This window comes from Eulemur rufifrons, chromosome 4, assembly GCF_041146395.1.
Source record: "Eulemur rufifrons isolate Redbay chromosome 4, OSU_ERuf_1, whole genome shotgun sequence".
Lineage (NCBI taxonomy): Eukaryota > Metazoa > Chordata > Mammalia > Primates > Lemuridae > Eulemur > Eulemur rufifrons.
In genome coordinates this window covers 61,542,165-61,562,218 of record NC_090986.1, presented here as the reverse complement: position 1 = coordinate 61,562,218, position 20,054 = coordinate 61,542,165, and the positions used below count along the sequence as shown (strand labels likewise).

The window sequence follows — 20,054 nt, the reverse complement described above, 5'->3', positions numbered from 1 at the left end:
TGCAATGTAACAACTTACATTAACAAATATACCATTTTTCCTAAATGAAAAGTAGCTTAACTCTTTTTAGCTTACAAACATACTCAAAACCATTCATCCACAAAAAAACTTGCTTCCTTCAAGATACAATCCCCAGACTTTTCTCTTCTCTAATAAATACTGTTGAAGAAGAGTCGACATTTTATATACCCTCTTCCTCGATGCACTGAAATCTGACTCTGCCACCACTGCCTGCCTATAGAATAGCTTCAATACAGTTAAGCCATTGGTTTCTTCTCAGTTCTCACTTTATTTTAACCCTGAAGATTTCCTTTTGAGTACTTCTCACACCTACGCTGACTTCCACTAAACAACTATACCTTATTTTTTTTCTTACTTCAGTTGACTTACTTGTTTAGCTTCTTATTCTTCAAATGTAGGTGCTATATGAGGTTTCATCCTTGGATCTTCTTTTGTCTCACCCTAATTTCTGCCTAGATTATCCAACTTGCTCCAATAGAATCAAGCATTATCTCTGCATACCCAACGTACAAATGTGTGACTTTGTCTCAGGCTCCCTCCCAAGTTCTAGGTCTGTATTTCTAACTGTTGACCAAATATTTCCATCTGAATGCACTTCATTCTGTGTCAAGTGGAACTCATTATCCTTCTCCCTTGTCCCAAACTGCCTCCCTCCCTTTATTGCCACTCTTGGTAGTTAGCCAAGCAGAAATCTTGCAGTCATCAATGACTTCTCCACTCTTCCTTACCTTTTACTTCCATTATCTAGTAATAGGATTATTGATTCTATCTCTGAAATGTCTCTCTAATCCATTTACTTTTATCTCCATTTTAATTTCCACTGCGTTCACTAGATTTTCATTATTTCTTTTTTGAAATATTTCGACCACCTCTTATCTAGTCTTTCTGCTTTGGTCTCACACAATTTGAATCTATCTAGTTAAATATGATGCCAAGGAAATGAACACACTCTCCTACTTTTTTTTTTGATGCCTATTCATCGCCTGCAAAATAAACTCCAAACTCTTTGACATGGCATTTAAGACCCTTACTAATCTGTTTACAAACTGTTGTTCTGGTCCTAACACCTGCCTACAGCCTTCTCTCTCTATAACATGTTATGTACTTTCAGTTTCATGCCCTGGTTCATGGTATTCCCTCTACCTGTTATGGTTGTTCCTCATTTGTCAAAAGTCTATACATCTTTTGGGCCCATGTGATATGGGATTCTCTGTAATAACTTCTCTATCCTGCCTTATGGGCAAAATTAACCCCTACTCCTTCTGTACTCTTCTACTGCTATTAAAATTGTAGAAGTGTTGATCTCCTCCCCTACATCAGACTCAAAGGGAAAATTCATTTTGATTCACCTGTGCTTAACACAGCCTGACAAATAGAGGATGCTCAATAAATACTGAACTGAACAAACCTATTCTTGATTATGTAAAAATAGGGAGGACAAATCTTAAGAATAATCTTCATCTATAAAACATATATTGTAAAATGATATCACACTGATTTTTTCATCAGTTATTATTAGAATTAAATGAAAATCATTTGGCTTTGCATAATAGTAAAAATATAACCTACAGATAAATTATCCATTGTAATCCTCTTGGTTTTAAATAAATCGAACAGCTAAATTTCTCTCTTGCAGTCAGTTTGGAAGGAGGCAGGGAATATTTATGCAAGAATCCAGTCAAGTACCTGTAAAATACATAGAAATCAAATATGAGACCCTTATTAGTGCTAAGAGAATATAAAGGTAAGAATCATAAAGTCTATTATAGGTTTTTGCATGTTAAAGAACTAGAGATACTGTAAAGACTGAAAATAATACTCATTTAGTTAAAAGCAACCTTCAGGAAAATTACATATATGCTAAAGGGATAGTGCTAAATCACTATCATGAAATATTTTTGTATAGCTCTCACAAAACCACCTCCATAAATACTATTTTAATGAAAGTACACTCACAATCTAGTTCTATAACTGTAGATCAGGTGTCAGCAAACTATAGCCTATAGGCCAAATCTAGCTGCTCATCTTTTTTTGTTTTGTAAATAAAGTTTTATTGGAACACAGATATACTCACTCATTTCTGTATTATCAGTCTGTTTTTGCTCTACAATGGCAGAGTTGAGTAGTTGAGACAGATACTGTATGTCCCACAAAGCCTAAAATATTTACTACCTGGCCCTTAAAAGAAAATTTGATCAACTCCAGCTATAGGTAATCAGTTGGAAAGCTAGTTGAAAACTAAGCCAGTTTGTATATGTGAAGATTACTTATTATTCTAGAATTAGAATATTTATGCAAAGATTTCTTCTTAAAAAAATGAAAGCTGTAAGATTGTTATGATAGTAAATTTACAGATATCAAGTACATAGCAGAGATAAAGAATATAAATACAGGACTTTTTAAAGATTAAATTATTTTATTTTCATACCTTTAACATAAGCCACCCTGATTATTCCTCATTAACTCAAAAAAGGAGTGGCTATTCTTTATAATTGAATATGTTACTGAAAACGAACTTGTCTACCACTATTACATTGCTTAAAACATAAAACTTAATTCTTCCTATAGGAATAAAGGAATAAAGTTAAATATAATTAATTATTTTAAAAAATGAAGGGAGGGAAAGACTGAAAGAGGAAAAAGGAGAAAAGGAGGGAGAGAGGGTGAGGGGGACAAGAGACAGAGAAAGAGACTAGAAAGAGAAGAGAGAACCAACTGTACCTCATTCTCTAATTGATATGAAGCCAATCTGTGTACCAAAATTAAGGCCATCTCGGACATGAGAGAAAAACTTGTCAGGATGGCAGGATGTACAGAGGTTGAGATCTTGGTTCTGGTCCTGAATATTCTGTGGAAGAATTCCTCCCCGTTCTAGAAGAATCCTTAGGATAAAGATTTGTCAAAAGAGAGCAAGAGCTTATTTTACCAATAGCCAAAGCAATATGAAAAAAGTATGGATATTGGTATGAAAGAGTTCTGGGAAAGATCTTCTTGGAATAATGCAAATTCTTACTCACTTACAGAACATGGACTAGTCAGAAAAAGGTTAACTTTATCACCATTTATCACCTAAGTTCATATATGAACTGTACAGCCTTCCATATTGTCCTGCAGACATGATTTGGTTTCAGAATTTTATAGTAAAAATCAAGTACTTATTTTTGAAGAAACTTCTAAAGTTACCAGGATACCAGACAAAATTCATTTGGTTCAGACAGAGTGTACTTTTTAGTCATCTGGTCCTCCATCTCATTTCTTTCTACTAACCAATTTTTTTCACAGAAAACTTGCTTCTCCATAAACACTTCATGATATGAAATATGACTACAAATTAGTGATACCTAATTCCACGAGTCACATATAAGAATCAATTTCAACCTTTCTACTTATGTACTAAATGAGGCTGAATCTGGGTAAAATTTTGCTGACTGGAATAAAAACATGATTTAAATCAAACATCAATTTTCCTTTGTAGTAATGGCAAACAATTTTCAACAGATACTAATAGCAAAACTTCATAGATTGAAAAATGCAAGAAATTGTAAAAAATCTTGAAAATGATCCTATGTTTATATTATCTAATATTTTCCTAAGAAATATATTCTTCTAGTTAATCAGAGAATAAGAATAATTTCAAAATATCAGTTTCCTGATAGTTTATTACATTTAGGAGAATTTAGCTGAGGAATGGTTGTGAAGTAAAGTACACGCCAACTTTTCTATATGAAGTTTAAGTAGATCTCTTAAAACTAAATCCCAGTGTTTCTTCCTTCACTTTTAAATCAATAAGAGATACCAGACAGGAAAATTTGTGTTATTCAAACTTAAATGAAAATAGAGTTCATATTTAAAATGAGTTTTTGTGTACATGTATATGTCAGCTACTTAAATAATTGCCACCTGAATTTTTCTTAATGTTACTAATTGTTCTCTAAAATAATTTTCATTTTAAGGCAATAGCAAAAACCAAACTTGCAGTTCCAGAATGAAATCAAACATACCTGGTAGCTTTACGGATGTCAACATAGGGATCTGGTGAGTCAAACAGTCGTACACATGCAGGATGAAGATTATGGAATACCTTTGCTGATTCCTTTGGAAGAGTAAAACAGCAAGGTCCTACTGATGGTCCAAGTACAACAACAATGTCCTCCAAACTGCAGCCATATTCTGCTATCATAGCATTCACTGTAGCCATAGCAACACCTAACAAAGTACCTTTCCAACCTGGTAAATAGGAACAAAAAGAGATAAGGAAAGTTAAAATATAACAGAACTTCAACTGAATTTATGTCAAAGGTAAAAATGAGCAGACTTAGTTTGTATATTTTTCAAAGTCCAGAAATAATAAATGAACCACAAAATTATTACATTATAGCGTAGCTTTTAAATGAGATATATTATACAAAGCATCTGACACAGAAGACACATTTAATAGGAGTTTCCTTTCTCTTCCTTTTAAAGATGTCCTATACTTATGGTTTCCAATGGGATTATAGCTTCTTAATGTTCTCTCTCTCTCACTTTTATTTTTCATATTTTAAAAAACTGTGATAAAAAAACACATAAAATTTACCATTTTGACTGTTTTAAGTATATAGTTCAAAAGTGTTAAATTCATATTGTTGTACAACCAATCTCCAGAATGTTTTCATCTTATAAAATTGAAACTCTATAACTACTAAACAATAACTCCCTGTTTCTCCTTTTTCTCAGCCCCTGGCAACTACCATTCTTCATCTAGTTCCCATGAATTTGATTACTATAGGGACCCTATATAAGCGAAATCAATATAGTATTTGGTTTTTTGTGACTGGCTTATTTCGCTTAACCTAATGTCCTCAAGGTTCATCTATATTATAAGCATGTGTTGGAATTTCCTGCCTTTTTAAGGCTGTATAATATTCCATTGTATGTATTATATATGCTATATTTTGCTTATCCATTCATCTATCAATGAACACTTGGGTTGTTTCCACCTTTTGGCTATGGTGAATGCTGTTATCAACATGGGTGTGCAAATATCTTTTTGAATTCCTGCTTTTAATTCTTTTGGATATATACCCACAAGGGAAATTGCTGGATCATATGGTAATTCTATTTATAAATTTTTGAGGAATCACCATACTGTTTTCTTTAGTGGCTACACTATTTCAGATTCCCACCAACCGTACTCCAGTGTTCAAATATCTCTACTTCCTCAACAACACTTACTATTTTCTGAGATTTTTTTACTATTAGTCATCTTAATGGATGTGAGGAAATATCTCCTTGTGGTTTTGATTTGTATTTTTCTAATTTCCAATCCATTAACATGGGATTTCTCTTCATCTATTTGTGTCTTTTTTAATTTCTTTCAGCAATGTTTTGTAGTTTTCATCTCTCCCTCACTTTTTACACTAAAATATATCTGTTATGTTTCAATTAATAGTCCACTTTCATACCCTTCCCATTTGTCTAGCCTATCATTCCCTTGCTAGTTTTGTCTCCACTGCACTGGATCCCATGGAGTTCCAAGATAAAATCATTTTCCTTACTTCTGCTCCCATCTAGTTGCCAAAGACAGAAAGCTAAGAATATTCCATTTCTCCTTTATTCCCTATATCTGAGTTTGATTCAGCTGATGTGCTTGGCCAATAAGGAGTTCCTTTACTGCTTCCCTCAGCACTCCATACACATACCCTTCTAAAGCTAGGCACTCAGGCAAAGAGATCAATCTTTCCATATAAAGGGAGGAGATGACCAAAGCAAAAAGTACTTAGGTTACAGGTCCAACCTCCACTGGTAACCCACTGGATATGTGGCTATGGGAAGAACAGAATGAAAAGATCAAGTTTCTAGCTGGGTCTGTAAGTAGGTGGGATATTAATAATCAAAATAGGAAACCTAAGTGGTAGAGAAGGCTTTAGGAAAAAAATATTGAGTTTTTGGCACAATGATTTTGAGGCACCTATGAATATGTAGGCAGTGATGTTCACAGGGAAGCAACTAGATATAGGTATTTTGAGCTAAAGAGAAATATTGTCAGGGATTTCCTAGAGATAAGAGCAGCTCTCTTCCTCAGAGATCTTCCTTAATTCTCCCTTCACCTATAATTCCTCTACATCCTATTCGATTTTTTTCCTACAGCAAATGTATATGCACATATACACATCTGGTAAATGATTTTTATTAAATTAGTCCCACAGGATTTTACACTTTTTATATCTGATAAAATAACAAGTATATAGTGTACCTAATTATATTCTATTTCAAAGTCAATTTATTGAGTTGAAAATTCACATTTATAACTTCATTTTGACTGCTTTATCTTGGATATTTTTAAAATAAATGTTTTAAAGCCCAAGAAGTAACAAATAATATTCCCCTTTTATATCCAAGAGCCAAGACTAAAATTTTAAATAACTTTTTGACAATTTCTTTTCGTAAACTTGATTTCTCCTGCAATTCCATTACTTCAGCTTCTTCTTTTTTTTTCCTATGGACTAAAAAGGAAAGTAGTCATAGATTTATAAGTAGAAGAAAATTCTAAAGGTCATCTCTCATTTCCTATAGAATCATAACCACTAGATAATCTAAATACTATTTTAAAAGACCTTCAGAAAATAAAATACCATAACCTTAACACAATATAGATTCAAAAGATACTTCTTTGCTCTTATCTTCAGAGAATGGTTACAGCTAAATACACTGAGTTAGTTAAACTAAATGTAGTTTACAAAACATATTGTTTTTTTTCACCTCCCTAGCTTTACACCTGTTTTATCTGTGTGAACACCTTCCTGCAACATGCCTAACATTCCTATTTCTTGTTGCCTGGATTTCAAGGATTCTCAACCAGAGGCAGTACCACTGCCCTAGGGAGTGTTTTGAAAAGCATGGAGGTGTTTGTTGTTGTTGTTTGGTTTGTTTGTTTGTTTGTTTTGGTTTTTACTATAACTGGAGGTGCTACTGACATTAAGAATTTTGAGGGTCAAATATACTTAATCTGTAATGTAAGATTACCTTGCCCAAAATGTTAATGGTACCCTTGCTGAGAAACACTGGTACCTAGCCAAATCCAACAAATTCCTCAGCAATCAACCTAGGTACTGCCTTCTTTGAGAATTCTAGTATGATTCATATAATTTGACTTGGATACTCCTTTTATCGGCCCCTATAATAAGAGTACGCTGGCCCTACCCCATCATTACATTTATCACAATGTAATGTAATTAACTGTTTGTCATGCCCACCAAAAATTATAATTTTTTCCTGTACTATAAAATTAGTAAAATCCTAAACACTTGATTAAGTATACTTACCAGAGTGAGCAACTCCACATGCTTTTTTGACAGGATCTGCAAAAACTATCGGTATACAGTCAGCACCAAGAGCTGCTATTGTGACTCCTCTCTGATTTGTGGTTATTCCATCATAAGATTCAGGCTCCTTCCTTCCCATAATCCAGACGTCATTGGCATGATCAGTCTAATTAATACCAAAGATGTTCAATGAAAATGTTTTGAAAGTAGGATTTCTCCTACCATAAGTTTTTCTGAAAGTATTCATTTTAGTACAAAATTATATGACCAGTGTAAGATTACTGGCATTCATTAAATACACCACTTGTACATATGGTAAAATACCAAATTTACTTATTTAACTTTTTAAGCTTTTGGCATTATAATATTTGCATATTTTATTCAAAGGAAAGCAGGCTTTACCATTATAAAATTCAATATAGTCTATCATCATGAACACTTTTCACTGTAGATGGATAAATCTCTCCTTCTAGCACTTTCCACAAAATGAAAATTTAACTTTCTTATTAAAGAAAGTGAATTACCAAATTAATGCTATTTTTATTTTTCCTAGACTCAAGTAAAGCTAGAATTCTGTAAGGAACAAGACATTATGTCATCAGTTATGACCCTAGTTCCTCCTAGTGTTGAGTTAGAAAATAATGGCCTTTCTATTCCACCATTCACTTACCCTCCTAAATCAGAAAGAGAAGTGGCCCTATATTTTCTGAGAATTAACTATACTTTTAGAATTGAGGACTTCAGATGAAATATACAGCACATCCTTGAATAATGTTATTTCATTCCACATCAATTCGTTAAAACGTTGGTGAGGAAAAAAAAAAATTCTTTCCCCACTTAGGCCACTGTCTGGGTGCAGTTTGTACATTCTCCTCATGTCTATATGGGTTTTTTTCTCTGGTTTCCTCCCACAACCCAAAGATGTGCATGTTAGATGAACTGGCATGTCTACATGGTCCCCATGTGAGTGAGTGTGTGTGTGTGTGTGTGTGTGTGTGCCCTGTGATGGAATGGTGTCCTGTCCACAGTTGGGCCCTGAGTTGCTGGGATAGGCTCCAGCAACCCTGAACTGGAATAATTGAGTAAATTGTTATCTTACTTGTTTTTATTAATCTTTCTTAAATGTAGGTATAGCTCCCATTTATTTTAGTGTTTAATATTAGAAATGTATAGTCTTTATTTAGAAGTTTGGTGAGGTTTTGTGACCAGAAATATGCTGTAGGAACTTAACCCTTGTTTATATCAATTAGCCTACAGTAAAATTGGTTTCATTATAAGTCATTTTGCTTAAAGTTGCAGTTTCCAAGAACTTATCAATGATGTTAAGTGAGAACTTATTGTACATATATAATAGAATTGACCTTTAGGTTATGATGTATAAATCTAAGAAAAACAACCACAACATTATCCTAAAATTTTAAATAAAACACGAGATGCAAAAGTAAAATAGCTTAATTAAAGTCCATGTAAATACTAGCAGAGTCAACAATATACTTTAAATCTTCCAAAACATAAAGCAAAATCTTACCTTTATTCGGTAAAATTTCTCCATATTAAATCCTGCAGCGTTCGCCAACCTACGCAGATTTTCTTGAACAACTGCCTTGGGATCTCTCCGTTTGGAACTACTGAAGAGATTGAATGAGCTAAGAGTTGGTATATAAGATATCCCACCTGTTCTTGTAGTAAATCCATGTATGAAAATATCTGTTGAAGATAAGTAGTAAAGGTTAAAAAGATGCTATACAAGACTATAAAGCATTACAAAACCCAGTGTCTCAATTAGATCTTCCCTGATCACTTCAACCTGCTCTTGTTTACCTGGCTTCTAATTTTGACAGCATTTGGTACCTCAAGATGTTCTTATTAAATTCTGCTTTGTGTTTGTTTTAACTTCCCTATGGCGTTATTGTTCTTTAAGGGATCTTCTGTCCCAGCTGTCCCATGCTGTTATATCTAACAGCAAAGAGCTCACAATAAATACTGTTTAGCCAAGAAGTAAGATTGACTGTTTTAAATTTCGTTCTTCTATGAAGGTGCCAATGAGTTGAAGTTTCAGAATTTCTAAATAGATTTTCAGGGTCATAAATCTCATTGTAAATGAGGGCTGGGGGCAGTGGGGGTTTGTCTTAAAGGTTAATTTGCATAAAGCAAATTTATTTGTTTAGGGTGGCTTTGAAGAGGTTATCCCTTGATACCCCTGATACCACAAGGCCATCCATGACACCTCTATGTTGCAACTGATTCTAATGAGCAATAAGCCCACAATAGTCAATAAAAGAAAGGAGAAAAGTAAGAGGTGAATAACCTCTAAGGAAAGGCTGGATCTTCATGTACACAGTAAAAACAACAAATAGCATTTAATATACCTGGGATCAAAGGAGAAGTGATAATAGTTAATTCTCCTTTCAGTGCTGGCAGACTTCTCAAATACGTTTCTATTTCATTCTGGATTTCTTTCAGTTCTTGAGTTGTGATTATGTTTATTTCAGTGGATTGATTCAAAAGGTCTTCCCTCAATGTCATTTGTAAATCTTCAAATTCAAAATTATAAACATCAGTGAAGAGTTGATCAATAAAAGCTTTCATTAATGTCTTCCTGTGCCTAGGTACAATTACCTTAATGCTGCTCAGATTTTTTTCATCTATTTTTTGTTTAATGGTATACAAAGAGGCAGCCATGCTGGGATTGCTAACAGTCTCAAATTCTCCCAAGACAGTTGATAATCCATTGCTTGTTTCTAATTCACAATTATCATGTTCATCATCCCTTTCACAGCTGATGTTACTGCAACACATTATACAAAGGAACTTGGCCTTGGCAGCATGGTGGTATTGGACAGCATTCAATGTCTTCAGTAATGCCTGATGGCAGTTCTTTTCAGAGTTCAACTTCAAACCAAAGAGATCAATCAAAACCACTTCTGCCATCCTTCAAAGAAGTTTTTTATGCTAAGTATATCACCTGCAAAGAAAAATTAGTGTAAGTAAAATTATAAAGTTATTTCAATCTCATAGTTACAACAGAAATTTGTGGTGGATAAAAAAAGAAGTAATTACATTGATCTAAAAATATAACCAAAATAGTGAATCTAGACCCCCTCCCAAAAAAGCTAGTCTACTATTTGTCATAAGAGAACCATGACAATTAAAATAAAGCCATCTTTTAGTTCTTTTTGTGAAAGTGTTGGAACATCTTTCCAGCAGAACAACAGTTCCTCTGTTTTGTTTCCATAGCCAATTTTAAGTATGGAATTACTTGTTGACTTAGAGAAAGTCCTGTTTTCTAATTACAGGGTGTCAACCTGTGTGAAATACCATTAATCCTGACGTGACTCACGTTAGGTCACATCACTTCATATGCAGGCACTTAGGTTCATGAGGTTAAACGGAGCTGCACCTGAAAAGCACGTTTCAGGGAGATAAAAGCTGAGATGGCTCATAGACTTCCCTTCAAGGACTGACATAGTGCTCCTCACTTCGCAACGTTCACAAAAGCCACTGCGATCTGGAGGAGACGAGCTTCCTACCCACGTCGTTATTCACTCTCCATGAGCAGATTTGCTCACCTCCAGCCCCAGCCCTCCCACCCCAGGCTGCGGGTCTCTTGTGGTGACCCCCTTACGCCACGCCATTTGTCCCGGACTGTTCCCTCCTGCAGCCTCTCATAACCTCCGCTCCCCCTCGTCCCGGGCTCCCTCTGAAGTTCATTTTGTCCGATTTGAGTGGGTGACCGCCCTCCTTCCCTGTGCATTGTGAATTTCCACACACCGTGTGTCCCAGCCGGGTCCCTGTTCTTCCAGTCGCCCTCGGCTCAGGGGGCCGCAGGCTGCGGCGCTGCACCTGCCGGGTACCTGCACCCGCCACTCACCGCCCGTGGGACTCTCCGAGGGACAGGCGCACACCAGAGGCGGATTCCCCAGTCCTCGCTTCCTCACGCTCCACATTCCATTGCACACCCTGTCTGTGGCGATCTCTGTGGCGAGCCCCACTCCGTCCTGCGCCTCAACAAAACGGAGAAGCGGCAAGCGTGTCACCTGGAGTCTCAAACCCGTCCGCATGGCGACCACACCCGCCCTGCCTCACCTCACCTACCTCACCACGGCTGCACGGATCCCCCCGCCTGGCAAGGTCGCTGGCTCCCTGTGGAAACCCGACGGCTGAGGCGGCCCTGCAGGAGGCGGGAGGGAGCTCAGGTCTCCGGGCTGGGCAGCCGGGCGCGCGCCGTGCAGACGCGGCGGGCAGAGCGCGAGCGCGAGCGTGGGGAAGCCCGGGATGTGCTAAGCGCCGCGCGACCGCCGCTGCCTCAGCAGTTCCGGGTCTGGGCGGTCCGCGGAGCCCGCAGCTGAGGGAAGAGGAACGGAAAGCAGAGCAGCGCAAGGGCCCTCTGACCGGAGCCAGGCGGGTCAGCGGGCAGGAGCGGGCAGGCCGGGCCGGGAAACGGGTCGCGGGGCAGAAGGTGCCTCAGGCCCGGGGAGGAGAGGGGCGGAGCGGCGGGGCTGCGGGCTGTGTGAGGTGTGAGGTGGGCATTGGGCGGCGGGGGCGGCGGCCCCGTGATCTGGGGGAGAGGGCGGCGGGCCGGGTGACGCGGAGCGGGGTGGCGCGGGCGGCGGGCCCAGTCAGACGGTGCCGCTAGAGGGACCTCGGGACTAAACCGCTGCCTGCCTTCTGCGCAGGGAAGCCCTTTCCGGAGCGCACTGGAACCCCGCTCTTCCGGTCACTTGGGGGCGATTCGCTGACACAGTAGCGTGATCGGTACGCTTGGTTTAGTCACCACAGCCCAAACCTTGTCACGCTAGCTCTGGCAGCTTGTTCCATCCAGGGTTCAAGTAGTGGGCCTCCTGGGGAAGAAGTTTTGCATGGTTCTTGTTGTTGTTCATTTGTTTCCAGAAACAAGCTGGTTGATTCTCTTCCTTTGGCTTTTTGCTGATCCAGCCTTCCTTGCCAATAGGAGCAACACTCATTACTTACAGTTCCTTCGTTCCTTCGCTTGTATTGACAGCACAGACGTCCTCTATGTCTTTTTTTTTTTTTTTTTTTTTTTGAGACAGAGCCTTGCCCTGTCACTCTCCCAGGGCTAGGATGCAATGGCCTCGTCATACCTCACAGCAACCTCAAACTCCTGGGCTCATGCGACCCTCCTGCCTCAGCCTCCAGAGTAGCTGGGATTACAGGCGCAGCCCACCATGCCTCTATTATTTTGTAGACCCAGGGTCTGGCTCTTGCTCAGGCTAGTCTCAAACTCCTGGCCTCGTGCAATCCTCTGGCCGAGGCCTCCCAAAGAGTTAAGATTACAAGTGTGCGCCACGGCACGTGGCCTCTATGTTCCTTTTTAAATATGTGCCGCTGATAGGAAAGTAGAAGGCACTAATTCCTAGAATCATGAAAAAGTTATAATTTAGCATCCCTGATCTGTCCTTCAAGAGTATGACATTCATTTATTTAAAACTATTGAGCAGCTACTATATGGAAGGCAGGTGCTAAGGGAAAAGGGAAAACAAAATCCACCCTTTGAAAAATAAGAGAAAGGAGGCTTCCTGTGGAACTGGTTATGATGGAAGGAGAGGTCCCTTTTATCTCTATTGTTGCTCATATGATAAGTGCTGAAGAACATCTATGTGAAAATCTTGGATATCTGGGAGTTTAGAGGAGCCGTTGGAGGTGGGCATAGTCTTGTGCTTGACTAGAGAATGGGAGCACCGACCTAAAATGGCAACCCACTCTGCAATATCCCTGGCAACTGTTTTCATCAAATTTCTATTTTCTTTGTAGATGGCACACCTGATTAGAAAGTGCACTCTCTGCATTGAGCTTGTTTCATGTTAAATATTACCTCAACCAAAATAGAGGATTTTGAGTTACAAAGCAGGATTAAAACATTTATCTCTGTTTTTTCAGACACTGGTGGGAATTCATATTCTTTCGTGCAACAGTGGTGGCAATAAAAAATGAAAAAGAAAATATCTCAAAATAGTGAAGCTGTCAGGGAAGAGAGAGTTTTTTATATTGTATTTGCATACCACTTCCTATTACTATCTGGTCCTAGCCACATCTCCTAAAGCTCCCTCACCCCACTCTAAATCACCCTGCTCCAGTGGTTCTCACTCCTGGCTTCACATCAGAACTACAACTGGAACTTATTTAAAAAAAAATTAATGCAGGGGCTCCACCCCAGCTATACATTAAATTGCAATCTCTAGGAGTCAGGCCTGAGCATGTTTTGCTTTGCTTTTTTGTTTTGTTTTGTTTTGTTTTCATCTCTATAGATGATTCACATCCATAATTAGCTTTGAAAAAATAACTTCCCTATTCCTAAGCCATTCAAATAAAGGCTGTTCTTTGAATAAGCCACATGATTTCATCCTTTACATTTGCTATTCCTTCTACTTAGAATACCCTTCCCTTATATGCTTGTTTAACTGCTTCTTGTTTAAGATTCTTCAAGCACAAACATAATCTTCCTTGAATCCCCAGCCCTTCACCAAGTAGAATTAATAGTTTCTTCAGTTGTATTTTGTTCATATTCAAGAAGCTCTCTCATAGATGCAATCTCAACACATAGCCAAGCAATAAATTGAAAAAGTTCGTTAAACATTGAATTGTATACTTTATAGGAGTGAACTTTATGGTATGTAAATTATATCTAAATAAAGCTTTTTAAATGAAAAGAGTTATTTAAACCAGAGGATCATGTAAAAGTATAACATAAATACCTTAAACTTTTTATTTTAATCTAAAACAACTATATACTCATTTGTGGAGAAGGTCCAAGGCCTTTTCTTTGCACATGGTCTACTGATTGGAGTTCTGCATTGTATCTCTAGCATGAACCATACCTCTAAACCATCAGCTAAGATTTCCCAAGATTTCGTTCTTTTAAGAGGAAAATAATTTAAAGGCACTTGTGAAGCAATCTGAATACAGATATATTCTTTATAATCTTTTTAAGTTATCTCACATACCTCCTTTATTGGGTCTTTCTAAAATATTAAACATAGGTTTTTGAAGAAACAAACTTTATTTCCATGGTATTTCATTGGTTTACATAATATTTAATTAAATTATGAGAGCACAATATCAAGTACAATTGGCATAAACAGGTTTGAGAAAAAACACAAACTCACTGTAAGATTGTACAGTTCAACTGGAGAGCAGAAATAGGAAAATTTACTAGAGAGCAGTTTCCTAGCCACGAGCATTCAGTATGCTATGAGAATTAGCCACTTATGATTTACAAAGGAAATAGAGTAAGTCAACTGGTTAGAGGATAAATATAGATGGGGTAAGAGAGCATCTACTGTACTTCTCCATTTGAATTATTTGACTATGTGTCTTTCTCCCTCGTAGAGATTTAGAGCATTAGGAGGGAAGAGATAGTGCCCCACCTTTAAGGGGAACCACTGGAGAAATCCCCAAACATTCTTATAATAGCATGTAAATCTTCTCATCACTCTAAAAAGTAGAACTTTTTAAAAACTGTGAACAGTTGTTTTTAAGCCATTTACAGTAAGGTTTATGGGTCTTTCCAGAAAAGGCCATGTAACAGATGCAAATTTCCTTGTTAAAAGCTTCTAATAGTTTGCTAAGGCTGCCATAACAAATTACGACTGAGTCACTTAACAAAAACTTGTTCTCTCCTAGTTATGGATGCCAGATTCTGTAACTGAGGTGTTAACAGGACCTTGCACCTTTTGATGGTTCCTCTGCCTCTTGCAGCTTCTGGGGGCTCCAGGCATTTCTCTGCTAGGACCTACATGACTTGGGCTCCATACCTACATCTTCACGTGGTCTTCCCTGTGTGTCTGTGTCTCAACTATCCCTCTGCCTTTCTCTTACAAGGACACTTGTGTGGAAATAAATGAAGACCAATCAAATGAGAACAAGCAAAGGCTATTTATTCAGAGCTTGCAAGGGAGTCAGCCACCATCTCTTGTACTTTGGCAGAGTCAAATGGAGGCAGAGGAGTGGGTATGCCCTGATTAGCAGGTGTTGGCATGGGGGAAGCTGCAGGCAATCTAACTAGAAGTGGGACATTCTATGTGATCAGTTAGGGGTGCATATTTGGCTCTTTCTTATTGGTCCCAAGTTGAAAGTGGGGACAAAAATTAAGGAAGCTGTCAGTTATTAATGAAGCACTGGCCATTTGGACTCAGTAGTTATAGTTTGGCTTCCTGGATTATTACTGGAGATAGTGGTCTGACTTTCTACAAGTCTGATTTATAGATAATAGGCTGGCTCCCTGGATTGGTTACTGTAGATAATAGGTTGGTTTTCCAGGTTGGATGCTGCAGGATGTGGGTCAGAGTTCTATTTTTATATATGTTCTGGCCATAGTCCATTTGCATATTCAGTCTCTCATTTGTCATTGAATTTAGGTCCCACCCTAAATCCAGGATGATCTCATCTAGAAATCCTTAACCCAATTACATCAGCAAAAACCATTTTTCCAAATAAGGTCATATTTACAGGTTCTAGGGGTTAGTAAATGGACTTATCTTTTGGGGGCCATGATTGAACCTATTACAAAGCTTCTCTTGGCTTAGAAATCATGCTTTCTTGTTTAGAGAAAAAAAAGAAAGACCTTATCCCATAGTGTCCTGAATGATATAAGCAAATAAGTTATGGCTATATTTCATCAAAGTTCTATAATTTCTGGTCCAGAGGCAGAAATCTTTTGAAACAGTTGCCTGAGCATCCTTTAAAGCTTAGATTTGAGCTGCAGACCAACTCCTTTATGTCTATACTCCAAAACAAGAGATGTTTTGGTGGTTCAGCACTGTCTGTACATTCAGAGAGGTCCCTCCATTGTCAGTAAGCTAGAAGCAATGTGGATAATGTATGAATTTGCCTATATTATCTTGTTTAGGAAGGTAAGGAATAGTACAAACTCTCTAGTTTCTTTTTCAGTGTCCTGAAAATTTAATCCCATTGCCTATCCAGAGAAGGAAGTAATCCCTAGTTTCAGAAGATTCTAAGACACTGGTATATAATAGGTATATGATACATTTTAATTAGTCAATTAAGTGATTCTTTTTGGATGAATATTCTAATTTTTCTTAAAGACATATGGTTGAAAAGACAGTCTTGTCTTTAAAGTCTGTTTGCTTGATTTATGGAATTCTAATGAATTATCAGTAGATGACAGTAGATTGTTTTCATTTTTCTTTTCATTCCATGATAGAAATACAGAAAAAAACCAAAAATTTCCTAATTTTACAGCATGAATTTCATGAATAGTTGGCTTAAATAAATATCACCTGAGTTCTTCAATTTGTGTTGCTTTAGAAATAAAGAAGTACCAGTTACTTTATTTTTCATTTTGTTATAAATTTAATTTTCTTTATTCTTTAGGTTACTGCATCAAATATTTTAGGGAATATTAAAAATGAATAAGACACTGTATTTGCATTCCTGAAGCTGATAGTCTAATGGGTAAAGATACTATAAAATAATGAAAATAATAGGACTAAAAATTTGTTGATCATTCACTGTGTGACAGGTATTTGCTAAATGCTCTACATGCATTATTTCATTTAGTCTTCAAAATAACCCTAATTAGGCAGGTACTAGTATGGTTCCTATTTTACAAATAAGAAATCTGAGGCCCAAGTTAGAAATAATTTACCTAATAAGCTGGTAAGTGGCACAACCTGGATTCAAAACTAGCTCTGTCTTACTCTAGGACATATACTGTTATCTATCATGGTATAATAGAGATATAGAAATAATTGTTCTAAAAATAGAGAGATTACATTTGGCCAGAAAGATTAAGAAAGACTTCTCAAAGGAGATGTCATCTAAAATGGAGTTGAAAGATTGTCTGTGTTGTTGACATGATCAGAACAGTGCTTTGGAAGCATTATTCTGTCAGAAAAGGGTAAATTGGAGTGAATAGACTAAAGTTAGACACTTGTTATGTGCTAGCTACTTCTGTCATCGTGGAGCTTACATTAGTAGAAGGATATAGAAAAGAAACAAGTGTATAAGATTTCAGTGGTGATAGATGCTGTTAAGAAAATTGAGGCAGAGCAAGGAAATGGAGGGTGAAAGAGGACAGGTCATGTTTTAGAAAGGGTTATCAAAGAGGGCTTCTCTGCTAAGATAGTATTTGGAATTGATAAGGAGCGACTAGATTCCAATGTAATTTAAAGGTAGAGCCAATGAGTTTTGCCAAAAGAACTGCATGCAGCATGTAACAAAAGAAAAGAGTCAAGGTTCTGGCTTGTCCTTTGGGTAGCCTAATTGGGGCAGCAGCCTGGGGCTCCCTACTTGTGGGATGTCCTTAGGATTTCCCAAAGAGCCTATGAAATACCAACAATAACATTTCCTTTATGACTGTCTTGGGCAAGTCTGGTTGAATTGCCCTGGGCTCTACACCCTTGGAGAGACATTCTTGCTACTGAATCCAAGATTTTTGGCCTGAACGACAAGAAAAATGAACTTGTAATTTACTGAAATGGAGAAGACTAGGATGGAGCAGGTTTAGTGGTGGTGATGAAATGGAGGAATCAAGAGTTCAGTTTGGAACATATTAGGTTGAAATGCCTGTTAGAATTCCAAGTGGAGATGTCAGGTAGGCAATTTGATATGAGTCTATAGTTCAAAAGGGATATTTGGGGTAGAGATATAAATTTGGGAGTTGTCAGCCTAAATAGATTTTAAAGCCACAGAACTAGATGGTATCACATGTAAGATGAGTGTGAGAAAAGAAGGAAGCCTGAGGACTGAACACTAGGACACGCTAACATAAGTGAGAAAGATAAGGAGGAACCAGCTGTGGAAACCAAGAAGTATGGTATTTCAATAAGGTCAAGTGATGCCAATAGGTCAAGTAAAATGACTGAACTTTTCCATTAAATGTGGTAACATGGAGATCATAGATACCCTCATAAGAGCTTTAAAGGTAGAGTGGTGAATGATTGGTTCTAGTGGGTTCAAGAATGAGAGGAAGGGAAATGGAGAGCAAGGATGTTGGCTTTAAAGGGGAATAAAGAATTGAGTCAGTAGCTGAAGGAGTTTACAGTGTCAAGCAAGGATGGTGGTGGTGGTGTTTGTTGATATATGATGGGCCATTCAGGATGATACATTTGACCAAGTAAAGAGGGAAATTTTGTTGAAGGACTATTTAAAGAAGTAATGTCCTTGAGTAGGTAAGAAAGGAGTACAAAAGTGAAAAATTGGCCTTAGATAGGAGGAAGGACACTTTATTCATTTCAAGAAATGGGTAGACTAGTATATGAGTACAGGTGCAAAAGACTGGTAGATGGGTAATTTGCCAACCTCTCTGATTTTTTCCTACTATCTCAGTTAAATAAAAAAGTAGGTTATCAACTGAAAGGAAGGGAAAAGAGATGTGGGAGGTTTACAGACAGAGGAGAAGGAGAGAAACAATCATTTATAAAACTTGGTGACTCCTGAGGGCTCACTTGACATAAATGATCTTGCATTTAAAGTGAGATCGCAGTGCAGTTACGTGTGTTTCTTTAAGCATATTTAGCTACTTGAGTGTAAGCAAAGTAACTGGTTGGGGTTTTTCCAGGGAAGTATAACAGGGAGTGAACTATAAGGGAAATGGGGGTTAATGCAAAGGAATCTTAGCCAGGTAAAGAAGGAAGAATACATGAGAGGCTGAGGGATTATGCAAAGGTACAAGAGTCAAGGGATTGAAAGTCTTGGTGTGGTTAAACAGTGCTTACAGATGGCATGAGCTAGAAAAATGAAAGGTAGTTTGAATCTGAGATTATGGATGAGGTACAATTATATTCTGTGAGTGGCTGGGGAGGATGGATGAGAGAAGACATCAAAGAATAAGAGTAGTGAGAGGGAAACAGTGAGTCAGATGCTATATTCTAGGAGTGAGGAGGGGAGATCTGGAGATCAGTTGATAACAACAAGGAAAGGTAAAACTTTTAGAGTCTATAGCATGAACTTTAAAGAAACCAGAGGGTTTTAGAGAGAATAGGATGACGGTTTGGCAGTGGTAATGGGGAACAGGAAAAATGCCTCATCTCCAGACTTAGTGGCTTGAGAATGTGGAAGCAGTGCCTTTGGATTTCAGTTAAATCCAAAACATGGAGGGAAAGTTCACTGAAGAGATTGAGGATAGGACTTTGCTGAATATATGAGTTTCAGAGGTCATAGTGGAAAGATGTAAAAGGGTTGGGAGTGGGTAACAGCATCAAATTAAGATATTTACCAAGTCAAATAAGAGTGGGTCTTCATGAGGAGGGATGACCAAGGAGTCTTAAGCTTCTCCTGAAGACTGAGGTTAATAGAGATACGGAGTTTAATGGGAATAGTGCCCACAGTGTCTTAGGCATATTGTGGAAATGGCACAGTGATTCAGGGGAGAGAGAAATGGGGACTCACCACAAGGGTAACTTACTTAGGAACTTACTGCTAGGTAAGAGCATGAAGAACTCATTGGGTTACCTCTTCAGTTTGTATATTGTGGCATTAGGCCATTGGAGGTCTATAAACTGCAGCAGTTCTATCAATCCATTTTACTGAAATAGTTCCCCAAAGAAGAAATGTGGGTAGCAGTAATGGGAATAGAAAGGAGGAAGTTGATTCAAGTGACATTTTAGCAACACAGGAATACAAAATACAGTTGACCTTGAATAACACGGCTTTGAATTGTGTGGGGCCACTTACATGAGGATGTTTTCAACCAAATTCAGATGGAAAATGTAGTCTTCAAGGGATTCGAAACCTGAGTATAGGGAGAGC

At 37.8% G+C, this 20,054-nt stretch overlaps 1 protein-coding gene across 1 annotated transcript; it reads right to left on the bottom strand.

Moving 5' to 3' along the window:
• Positions 1-1,646: 1,646 nt before the first annotated feature.
• LACC1 (laccase domain containing 1) lies at positions 1,647-11,817 on the bottom strand. The gene is made up of 8 exons (XM_069467221.1): positions 11,421-11,817; positions 11,197-11,329; positions 9,695-10,290; positions 8,854-9,032; positions 7,326-7,491; positions 4,023-4,248; positions 2,743-2,903; positions 1,647-1,707 (listed from the first exon to the last, which is right to left on the bottom strand). The coding sequence occupies exons 3-7, from the start codon at positions 10,254-10,256 to the stop codon at positions 2,744-2,746; spliced, it is 1,293 nt and encodes a 430-aa protein (XP_069323322.1). The 5' UTR covers positions 10,257-10,290; positions 11,197-11,329; positions 11,421-11,817; the 3' UTR covers positions 1,647-1,707; position 2,743.
• Between the last annotated feature and the right edge of the window lie 8,237 nt (positions 11,818-20,054).